Source organism: Boleophthalmus pectinirostris, unplaced genomic scaffold, assembly GCF_026225935.1.
Source record: "Boleophthalmus pectinirostris isolate CB_2022bp ecotype Guang Dong unplaced genomic scaffold, ASM2622593v1 HiC_scaffold_16, whole genome shotgun sequence".
Lineage (NCBI taxonomy): Eukaryota > Metazoa > Chordata > Actinopteri > Gobiiformes > Gobiidae > Boleophthalmus > Boleophthalmus pectinirostris.
In genome coordinates, this window is record NW_026571095.1 from 3,618,330 (window position 1) to 3,629,701 (window position 11,372).

The window sequence follows — 11,372 nt, forward strand, 5'->3', positions numbered from 1 at the left end:
GTCACTATTCTGTGCTGAGGTAGGTGAAAACTGTTAACGAACTATCACTGAAGCGAAGCACATCTCCACTCACCACTCTTGGCTCCGTCTCCACATCCACACGTTCCTTTCAACGGACGTCGCTGCCGCTGTCCTACAAAACACCACGGCCAAAAACCTCGTCCTTCTCCTTCTCAATCTCCTCCTTAAAACAATTCTCATTATATGGACGGGCTTCATGTGAAAGCTCTGACCCTCCAGAATTCACTCACTGAGCTGCAGAGGCTGCACTGGCTCTGATTCAGGATTGGCTGCTGGTGCTGGGGTTTAGTGAGGACATTTTAGGTGTAAACCAGTTGGATTTTAGCATTGAAACTGGCAACACAAATGAGAGACTCACGTGAGGTTCATTCTGGTTTCTGATTAGATAATCAACTTAAAAGTGCACTGTGTAACTTTTCTGGTGGAGGGTCAGTCATCTGCTTCTCTCCATGGTGACATTGCCTGGAATGTTCCACAGTATGGCATGACACTTATTTATATTTACGGAGATACCACAGGGCCAAATAACAGGACAGATCTGTGAAAAGACGAGCCCACTTATAATAAGAATGCAAGTTTTTGGGTCAATACCAACCTATGTTACTGAGTAAATGCAAGATGTATATATACTGTATTTTTAATGCTATAACGGGACATTCCAGACAAAACAATAACATGTACACTTAAGAACCAAACAGCAGAGGAACATGTGCAGAGGATACAGTAAAAGGTGCTGTGTGTCTCCTGTATTCAGTCTTGATGATGCCCGCTCTGTCTGGGCTTATCTAATACATATCGAGTGAGTCTTATCCTCTCATCCCTGTGGAGCTGTTACTCCTTCTGAACTCATTTTGGCCTTTTGCCAGAAGAGCAGCTGTAAGAGAATCTGTCCTGACTGATCTGTAACACAGTGGACTTTTCATTCACGTGTAACACTACTCCAGACTGTGTAATCTAATAAAATATATGTGTGTGTGTGTGTGTGTCTGTGTGTGAGTGATGGTGGTTGTCGGAGAGGCCGATGTATAAAACAGATTATTTATTTTAATTATTATTACAGGGTGGACGGTGGAGTTTCCTCGAACGACTTTGTGATGCAGCTGATGGCAGATCTGTTCGGCCGTAAACTGGCGCGTCCGGAGCACTGTGAGATGTCGTGTCTCGGGGCGGCGTACGTGGCTGGACTCTCAGTTGGTGCGTTCGCTCACAGTTCACTCATAGTTCACTCACAGCAACAAGAGACATAATGGTGGAGATTACATGAGGAGTGTGGGCTGTAATGAATTGCCGCTGGTAAATGACAGAAGAGTGAGTCGTTCATAGAGCACACGTGGTGAAAATTCCTTTAGTTCAAATCACAGCTAGTGTAGTCGAATTTCAAACTTACTAAGGACTATACTATACTAAGCAATAGATCCGATATTCAATACAGACTCCGATACCACAATAACAATAAAATAAATAAATAAAATACACTCTTTATTTAGACAATAGAATGTCTAGGACTGAACTCGACTAAAGACATGTCCTGCCAACAGTGTTGGGGAGTAACAAATTACATGTACTGGAGTTACGTCATCAGAGTACAAATTATGAGTAACTGTATTCAGTTACAGTTACTGTTTCAGTGAGTGGTAATTGGATTACAGTTACTTTGTTGAAATAAATGGATTACACGCCAGTATTTTCCTGTTTTCACATTTTGAGCTATATCCTTTTTTTTTTTTTCAGTAATTCCACTCATGGCCAGAAACTAAACCAGATCTAAACTAGAGCTAAACCAGGACTAAACCAGGTCTAAACCAAGTCTAAACAGGTCTAAAACAGGTCTAAAACCAGGCCTAAACCAGGATTAAACCAGGACTAAAACAGGACTACAACAGGTCTAAACTAGGTCTAAACCAGGTCTAAACCAGGTCTAAATCAGGTCTAAACCAGGTCTAAATCAGGTCTAAACCAGGTCTAAACCAGGACTAAATCATGCTGCGTGGACGTGTCTCCTCTTCTTCTATCAAGAATATTTTTAATACGGTTCAGTAAAGTCTGGGCTTTTTATTTTCTTTTAGCAGACAAAATATCTTATGTTACGATTTCCTCGTCTTTGCTTCTCTACAGTAAATCAAGTAATCCAGAGTATTCAGATTACGTTACTCACTTTAAGTAATTTAATGGATTACGTTACAAACTACATTCTGGGTTATGTAATCTGTAATCTGTAGGGGAATACATTTTAAAAGTCACCTTCCCAACACTGCCTGCCAATCAACTGCGTGGCAAAAGCTCTCAAGACTGTATCTCTGTGTATCTGACCCAAAACTGCACCCACAAGACTCCACCTGCAGGGGGAGCTCATGCAAAAAAAGTAACAATGTTTTTATATAAATACAGATACAGATTCAATTTGGGAATCATGAGTTTAATCATTTTTTTTTTATATCAAAAAGACTAAATCTCTAAAATCACTAAATAATTAATAATCTAATGTAATGTAATTGTCAACACTGGTTTTATATCTATGGACCGTATTTTTCTGACCATAAGTTGCTCCAGAGTTTAAGAATTGAGTAATGAAGAAAGAAAAACATATATAAGTTGCACCGTATAAGTCACACTTTTGGGGGGAAATTTATTTTATAAAATCAGAGGCCAGGAACTGACATTTCATCTTGAAAGTCAAGTTCTAGTAATAACAACAGAATAAAGAAAAACAGGCTGAATATGTTAATGTTAACGTACCATATTAAGTTATTCAGATAATTATAGCATAAACAACAGAACATAAGTTACCAAACTCTCCCTTTCATTCCAAATCACTAAATCCATTGAATCCATTGAATTCTTCATCCTCAGTGTCACTTCTGAGCAACCCCGCGCAACTTCGGTTGTCACTGAAGTCCAGGCTTTGTGATCCAGTGACTTCCAGGAAAGTTGCATGGTGCACCCTCCCGGTTACTGTGAAGCTCTGTTCTCCATCCCCATTTTCCACCAGTCCCTCACAAGTTTCTCACTCACTGCAAACTTTCTTTCTGTTGCTTGAGTACAGTTTTCTGTTGCATATTTCACTACTTGCAGCAGGACAGTGGCTTTTTTCTGTAGGAGACATGCACAGAAAACTGACACACAAGACTTGAGCCTCTCACAGCTGTCAGCTGTCTGAAAATTTTAATATATAAGTTTGCACCAGAGTATAAGTTGCAGGAAACATTAAAACCATGAAAAAAGTGTGACTTATAGTCCAAAAAAATACAGTGATCCCTTAGTCATTCAGGTGTGTTCCAGAATGCTCCATGGGGTAGACTAATAATAATGCATTAGTCCACTTTACAGTTTGGGGCATTATTCATTCATACTAGGCAATATGAAAGAAGTGTCTTCATCACAACGGACACAATGAACCCCATTGTGGCTTCAAATTTTTCCTTTGTTCTCCCATCCAAGTACTAACCAGGCCCAGCAGCTTCTGAGATGTGACGAGATCAGGCTTTGATGAGGAGATTCAGCTCTAGATCATTCTAAAGCTACTCAGGAAAGGTTCATTTTTGTCTTGTGAATGTGACTTTTTTAGTATTGATACGTGCTCAAATGAGGATCTTGTTTCGAGACTACTGTGTTTTTTGGACTATAATTCGCACTTTTTTCATGGTTTGGGTGTTTCCTATGACTTATACTCTGGTGCGACTTATATATTCAAATTTACAGACTGACGGCCATGAGAGGCTCTAGTCTTGTGTGTCAGTATCTAGTACTACTTTTACTCCTGTTCCACTGTCACCTCGCACTCTACTGCACATGCCTCCTGTGGAAATACCCACTGTCTCGCTGCAAACAGTGAAATATTCAGACGAAAACGGTAATCAAGCAGCAGAAAGTTTGGAGTGAGTGAGAAACTTGTGAGAGACTCGTGGAAAGTGAGGATGGAGAACACAGCTTCACAGCAACCGGGAGAGTGCACCATGTAACTTTCTTGGAAGTCACTGGATGAATCGACAAATTCTGAACTTCAGTGACAATTGAAACCATTCTGTCGGGATTCAGAAAGTCCTGAATAATTCTAAATGGAACTGATGCTGAGTCTGACGACAGCGACACAGAAGAGGAAGCGGCGCTTTGTTTACCTCATGGATCTATGGTTTATCTCCGGAGGTCGCACAGAAGTGACACCGAGGATGAAGAATTCAGTGGATTTAGTGATTTGGAGTGAGATTGTGAGTTTGGTAAACTTATGTTATGTTGTTTATGCTGTAGTTATCTGTATAACTGTTCATTTGTTATGTTAACATATTAACACCTATTCAGTCTGTTGTTCTCTGTTCTGTTGTTATTATTAGAACTTGCCTTTCAAGATGAAATGTCGGTTCCCGGTCTCTGATTTACAAAATACAATTCCCCAAAAAGTGAGACTTATAGTCCGGTGCGACTTATATATGTTTTTTTCTTCTTCATTATACACTTTTTGGCTGTTGCGACTTATACTCCAGAGACTTATAGTCCAGAAAATACAGTAGTATTAGTATTGATTAATGTCTGATGTTCGATAGTATTGACAACCCTGTTATAAATATGACATGCTTCTATTTAGGTACAACCTTTCCACTGTAGGTCATATTACAATATTTTGGACTCACCTCACACCCACAGTGAACACGATAAACCACTCACAGTCTTTTGAAGTGAATAGTCCATCTCCTCCGCAGCACATTTTGTTTTGTTTGCAAATATAGCTTCATCTAGACTTGACATTTGTGCATCTGGAATCTATTTTTACCTCCTCCGCCTCTCACACACAACTTAATGCCTGTTACATAACCTGCTTTTTCATGCTAATTGTTTAATTATATAATAGTGTTGATGGTATTCATTATGCAGCGCTCAATCAAACAGAGAACAGACTGTGGACGGGCTCTTGTCATTTTAAACATTACGCAGGTGCTATGGACTGAGTGGTGTGTCATGTCCTCACAGCTGAGAAGGATCTGCAGTACTGTACCTGTATTTGACATCAGTACAATACAATACAATAAAATATACTACACTACAATACAGTACAATACAGGGAGTTTTCAGCACATAGTTATTTAGCACCATAGAAGAGATGCTATTGGTATTTCTCAAAAATACCTAGAAAAACAGGCATTCTGGGTCGCCTCTCCACAGATCTGACTTGTAATGTGGTCTGGTTTGGTCTTCATGAAGATAATGTTTAATGCCATACTGTGAAACATTCTAGACCGGGGTGGGCAAACTTTTTGACTCATGGGCCACAAAATATTCTAAAATGTGATGAAATGAAAAGGTCGGACCAGGAGCAGATGGATGGAGTTTTCTTGGTATTCCACCTCTTAAGAGAAAAAAATAACATGGGGTATGTAGAAAAAATATTCTATGTTATTGAAATATCCCATAATTGAAAATCATTACAAAGATTTACTACAAAATATCTGTCTTTCAAGTCCCACTGTATTTAGTATTTATTGAAATGACTTTTAAAACACTGAAAATTATTGTTATTATCATTGTTGTTATTATTATTATTCAAGTTTGGCGGGCCAGATTAAAAAAATCTCCACCCCTGTTCTAGACAAAGTAATAACATCCCCAGAAGGAAAGCATTTGACAGAGCCTCCACCGAAAAAACTAAACAATAAACCTTTAAGAAACCCTCAGTCGACTTAATAATCATCACATTTGATATTTCTTCTGACCATCAGTCACCTAATTTGAATTCATACATGACTGTCTTCCTGGTGCTGAAAATATCTTCTAAAAATACGGCGCTAATTTCCTGGTCTCTTGTTCTGAATTATTTATTGAGTAATTTTTGCCTAAAAGTCTTTAAAGTTCCTTTCTGCCATGAGGGAGCTGTAATGTACTTAAAAGACGTGTATGTAGCCTGTACTCTTACTGCTGTAAAAGGGAACTACACACAACTGAGCCAAGGTTTCCAGTAGACAGGCTGGCGCCACCTAGTGCCTCCGCTCAATTTCATTTTTCTCCAGCAACAAGGTCAGGAATCAAAATACAATAGATGGTTTGCAAGAACCCCAGAAGTGCGAGTCTGGGCTCCAGCCAATCAACAAAGAGCCAGACATTCTGTGTTGTCAACGATGCATGAGATCGAGGATTTAAAGCCGGAACAAAGAGAATGTTTGGTGAATTTTATCAAGGGGAAAGACGTTATTGTTCTTCTTCTTGCGGGATTTGGGAAAAGCTTAATATACTCCTTATGTAATAGCCCCTTTAGCGGCGCATCACATACGTCACAACCAAATAGCAGAGATAGCAAAAAAATACCCACCTACCGCCGAGCAAATGAATCCTAATGCTGCGAGGTCAGACGGTTTCTATTACATGAAACCGGCTGATGAATCAGGCTAGGTTGGACCTGCAGATGAGAGTACACTTACAAGTTTTTCTTATTCATATTTATTTTCCTATATGTACAGGCCATGGTTCATGTGAAAGCTTAGAACCATCAGAATTCCCTCTGTGAGCCGCAGAGGCTGCACTAGCACTGACTCATGAGTGGCTGCAGGTGCTGGGGTTTAGTGAGTGAGAATTCAGATCAGAGAGAGGCATTTTAGTTTTAAACCAACTGACTTGAATTCAATACTGAAAACTAATATTGAAACTAGATACTCATTTGTAGCAATACTAAAAAAAAATAATAATAATCTGGAATTTTCCTTTCCTGAATAGCTTTAGAATGAACTCGAGCTGTATCAGACCTATAAGTATAAGAAGTAGAAGAGCACATAGACTAGTATACACCCATGGACCACTATGGATTACATTACTGAGGAATTACACACATATAAGACACATGGGAATAGAAAAGAAAGTACCACAATGTAATATTGAAAATTATATTCTATTGTCTAAATAAAGCGTATTTTTTATTAATGTGGTATCAGGATTAGTACTGAGTATTGAATCTGTTCTTTAGTATCAAACTCAGGTACAGGCCCTTTAATTACTGCTTTTTTTTTTGCAGGTTTTTGGAAGAGTAAAGAGGAGTTGAAGAAGCTACAGAGCACGGATAAGATGTTTTTGCCTCAGGGACCTTCTAAAGAGCAGGAATACTGCAGCCTGCTCCACAGCTGGGAGAGGGCACTAAGAAGATCTATGGACTGGTACAAGACTTGATCGAGGCGTATAAGACCACATAGGACCAACCCAAACCAGTAATGTGAAAAAATATGCACTAGTAGTCAACTGATCACTGGAACACCGAGCAGTGGGTGGGACACAGGTTTAAAGGGTTTGTATGTGGGTATTTAAAGGGCCCATATTACGCCATTTTCTGATTGTCGTTTCCTCATCAAAAACAGACCTGGAGTTGTGTTTTGTTTCATTCACACATGTTTTACACACAAATCCAAGCATAATTCTGAGTTCTGTGGTAAGACAGGAAGTGCTCCACTGTGTTTTTAAGCTCCATACACCTTCACTAGAATCATATGGATCATTTCATCTCTGAAATTGTTAGTTAAAAAATCACTGTATCATTGTATCGGAAATAATTTGCGTTAAGACATGCGTTTCCATGTCCGCAAGCCTTTCCTATCCACACAGCTTTGTTTACATTTTACAGAAATGAAACTTTAAACCACATGGCTCATTTTCATAAACTAAGCACTCAAAAAACAGCTCACTATTGTGCGCTGATGCGGTTCAGCTTCTGTTGGACTAAAGTACATGACTCAGTGGAATATGAGTGTTCTTTCTGTGACAGAGGGGTGTTCTGCTGATGGTGAGTCTGTTCTGTGTTTCTGTCTCGTTGGAGATGGTTCATGTTAAACTTTTCAGAAATTATACGTCTGCAGGTCGTACACGTAGACCGTATAGATGAATGGACATATATTCTAGCCTCTTAGTATTTTGGCGGTGAATTACTTTGCGGCGCATAGACCTACTTGAGAGTATCAGTGTTTGGCGGGACCAGATCGTTCCATCTCTGGAGCCGTTTTCCATCGGATTAGTGTGAACGAACACCGTATCCACAACGAAAATGACTCGAATACGTACTAGTGTGGATTGGGTCTAAGATGTCCTGACATCACAAGGTGGAATAGAACATTCTGAGCTCTGGAGATACAGACTAATAGTACAGGATTAGTCAAACATGAGTGAATGAAACAAAACACAAGTCCAGGTCTGTTTTTGAGGAGGTAAAAGCATTATAACATGTCTTAAAGCTCACAAGAGTCAATTTTGTGTAATATTGGACCTTTTAAAGCAGAACTAAGCAACTTTCAGCTATAAAGTTTCTCCTGCAGCATGATTCAGATTTATATAATGTAATGATGGCTGTGATGAATTATAGAGAAAACATGTTTAAAGGGATAATGGTTTTAGTAAATAGAAAGTTGGAAAATAAATGGTATAACTGTTATTAGTAAAAGTTAGCAAAAAGAAAACTGGCATATGCTTGGAAGTATCTGAAACATTTCAAAGTACATTTTATACATCAGATCAAATACTGCCATGTTCTCTCTTGTGCCTCTCATGTGTCTCTGTGCTTTCTTGAAGGGGTTCAGGGGACGTAATAACAATATAATTAGTAACAGAGCAAGTTCTAGGGTTTAGACACAAATAGAAACATTTGTGAATCTTCGCTGTATTTAATATTTTCATATTAAAGTACAACGTAATCCCCCCACTGTGAGTATAACATCGTCACACTGTCAAGTCGAATTGTTAGTCGAATTGTTATATTGTATTATATCTAAATTTCTCTCTTCAGTCCATTAGTAAAATTCAAGTCTCGTGCCTTATCTTATTCTAAATGTACATTACTGTGCATGACTAACCCAATATAATCTAATGTAGCACTTTTACTAAACATTTCTAACAAAGATCTAGAATCTAATAATTTCATTTTTAACTTTAACTTAATAGTATAATTATAAACTGTATAACTGAGTGTCAAAAAAGACGCATAATAGATAAAACGTATTATTATAATTTAATATTAATGAAAAATTACACATGCATTATAAATCTGTATATTATCTGTAGGAATATACAGGAAAACTGTAGGAAAACTAAAATCTGTAGTCTGTAGGAAAACTAAAACTAAAAACAAAACTAATACTATTTTTTGCTTTGGGGGGGGTTCTACATTTATATATTTGTATTCATAGGAGTATATCCATGTATCTTAATCCTACTTTCTTCTTAATGTTCCTAGTCAAACAGGAAAGATAAACTTGCATTTTTTCAGACCAAGAGTTGTAGCAGTGGTCCAAGCCATGACACGACCAAAGCTACTCAAAGTGCACTACATGTTTTTCAGAGCAGGGCATTTTAGATACTAGAATATAAGTATACTGTATGTCCAAACAAAAAACAACATTTATAGGAGTATTTTTATACATTTTGTGCCTGAAATCTCTTTACTTGGATCTGATGCCATGCTGCTCACCATGTTCACAAATGATTAGGAAAAGTATTTGTAGTTGTATTACAGCTTTTGTATTGGTACGATACATGTTTGTATTTGTATTGTTTCTGATGGAATGGAGTTTTTGTAGTAATGGTCAGATATTATATGCAGATACAACCTATATTTTATACAGTTTTAATACATGACAACTCTCAGGTGCCTTTTTTTAAATTAAAGTGGAACTAAACACTACGGTAAATCCACTTTTTTGCTACTTAAAGGTGCATTGCGTAACTTTTCTCCTTGTCTCCATGGAGATGTACAGCATTAAACGTATCCATTTTGCCTTTGCTCAATAACATGGGTTTTTATTGAGTTAAAAACCTGTATTCTTACTGTGAATGGGCTTGCCTCTCCACAGATCTGACATCTAACATGCCCCTGTGGCATCATCTGCTGTGCTGTCTCTTTATAAATAAATAAGTGTAATGCTGTACTGTGGAACATTCCAGGCAACATCAGAAGCAACTTTTCCAGTGGAGGGTGCTTAACCTACTCGTCTCTATGGCGATGTCATTGGTTTGCCTGGAATGTTCCATGGTATGACTTTAAACACATCTATCTAGCATTTATTCATTACGGGTGTTTCTATTGCTCAAAAATACAGTAATTTTCTCTCTGAATAAGGTTGCCTCTCCACAGATCTGAACTGTAATGTAGCCTATAGACCTATCTAAACAAAACAATAACATTTCCCTGAAGACAAGCAGGTACTGACCCTCCAGTAGAAAAGTTACACAATGCGCCTTTAACTGTGAATAACATGTTTTAATAGCATCATCAACTGTTCCTAGTAAACATTTTAATGCAAAGTAGGTGAATATGCAGCTTTCTGGTCAAAAACTGTCAAAAATCTGTTTGTGTGTGTGTGTGTGCTGCCTTCAGTGGCCTCTGCAATTTCAAGTACTATGTGACATCACACAGAACTGCCGTGTTTAAAGCCAGGTGTTTCAGGTTACAGACACCTGCAGGGGGCAGAGTTTGAAGCGTGGACACCTGTTTGACCAATCACAGTGTTCCTTATACCTCCAGGCCCCGCCCCTCCTCCTCCTGTTTCACTCTCGTCTTCAGTGCTCTGGGCTCTGCCCGGTTGAGCAGCTCTGTTTGAAATGTGCTTATGGGTGGAGTTTGTGTTTAGTCCCACTTTAACACCGTTTTCTACAACTGTTTTAGCGTTACTCCTCACGGGGGCGCTATAGTCTGGTTTCACAGCTTTACAAAACTGAAGAATTTACCATAGCAACCACATGGCGCATGCTAATGTGGAGCCATAATTGATTCACACTTGTTCTGTAGATGAGAAATAACAGCACAGAGAGTCTGAAGGGACCAAACACTCCACTCCAACTGACAAATGATTAACACGGATTAGCCTATGTCTCTGTTTAATGTGAAATACAAGAGAAATGTTACAGCTGAATATTTGTGGAGATTCAAACAGTGTTTTCTAATGAGACTGGAAAGTCAAAATAATGATATGTAATAAAAAAAAAACTAAACAGAGATTTGACTGTGGCTCTATGTTCAGTATGTGAAATATTGTTTTACAGGTAGACTACACATGGTGCACTTTATTTTTTAATATGCATAATCGTTTATAATATATTCTAATATGAATTCAGAAAAGATGTATTTAAATATATAATTTTTCTCATTTTGTGTAGAATAGTTGAATAAAAATAAAAAATAAAAAATTAAATAAATAAAAAGTAAAAAATAATTGTCTGCAATGAGAAAAAAAGAAACTGATTTACTGTGACTAAATGTTCAACATATATCTATAGATAAAAAGATAGATTATTAATTATTATAATATATATTAATAATATATTATAATATTTAATACTTTAATTAATTTTTTCTATATTTTGACATAATTGGACTAGTTAAATACAGTATGTCTCAA

General features: G+C 37.7%; 1 protein-coding gene across 1 annotated transcript in view; it reads left to right on the forward strand.

Annotated features, from left to right (window-relative positions):
• Positions 1-10,971, forward strand: part of gk5 (glycerol kinase 5) — a 41,182-nt gene extending 30,211 nt beyond the window's left edge. Inside the window, exons 15-16 of the mRNA XM_020917237.2 lie at positions 1,082-1,215; positions 7,013-10,971. Coding sequence (XP_020772896.1) covers positions 1,082-1,215; positions 7,013-7,164 — 286 coding nt within the window. The 3' untranslated portion in view covers positions 7,165-10,971. The remainder of the gene's footprint in view (positions 1-1,081; positions 1,216-7,012) is intronic.
• Positions 10,972-11,372: the final 401 nt, after the last annotated feature.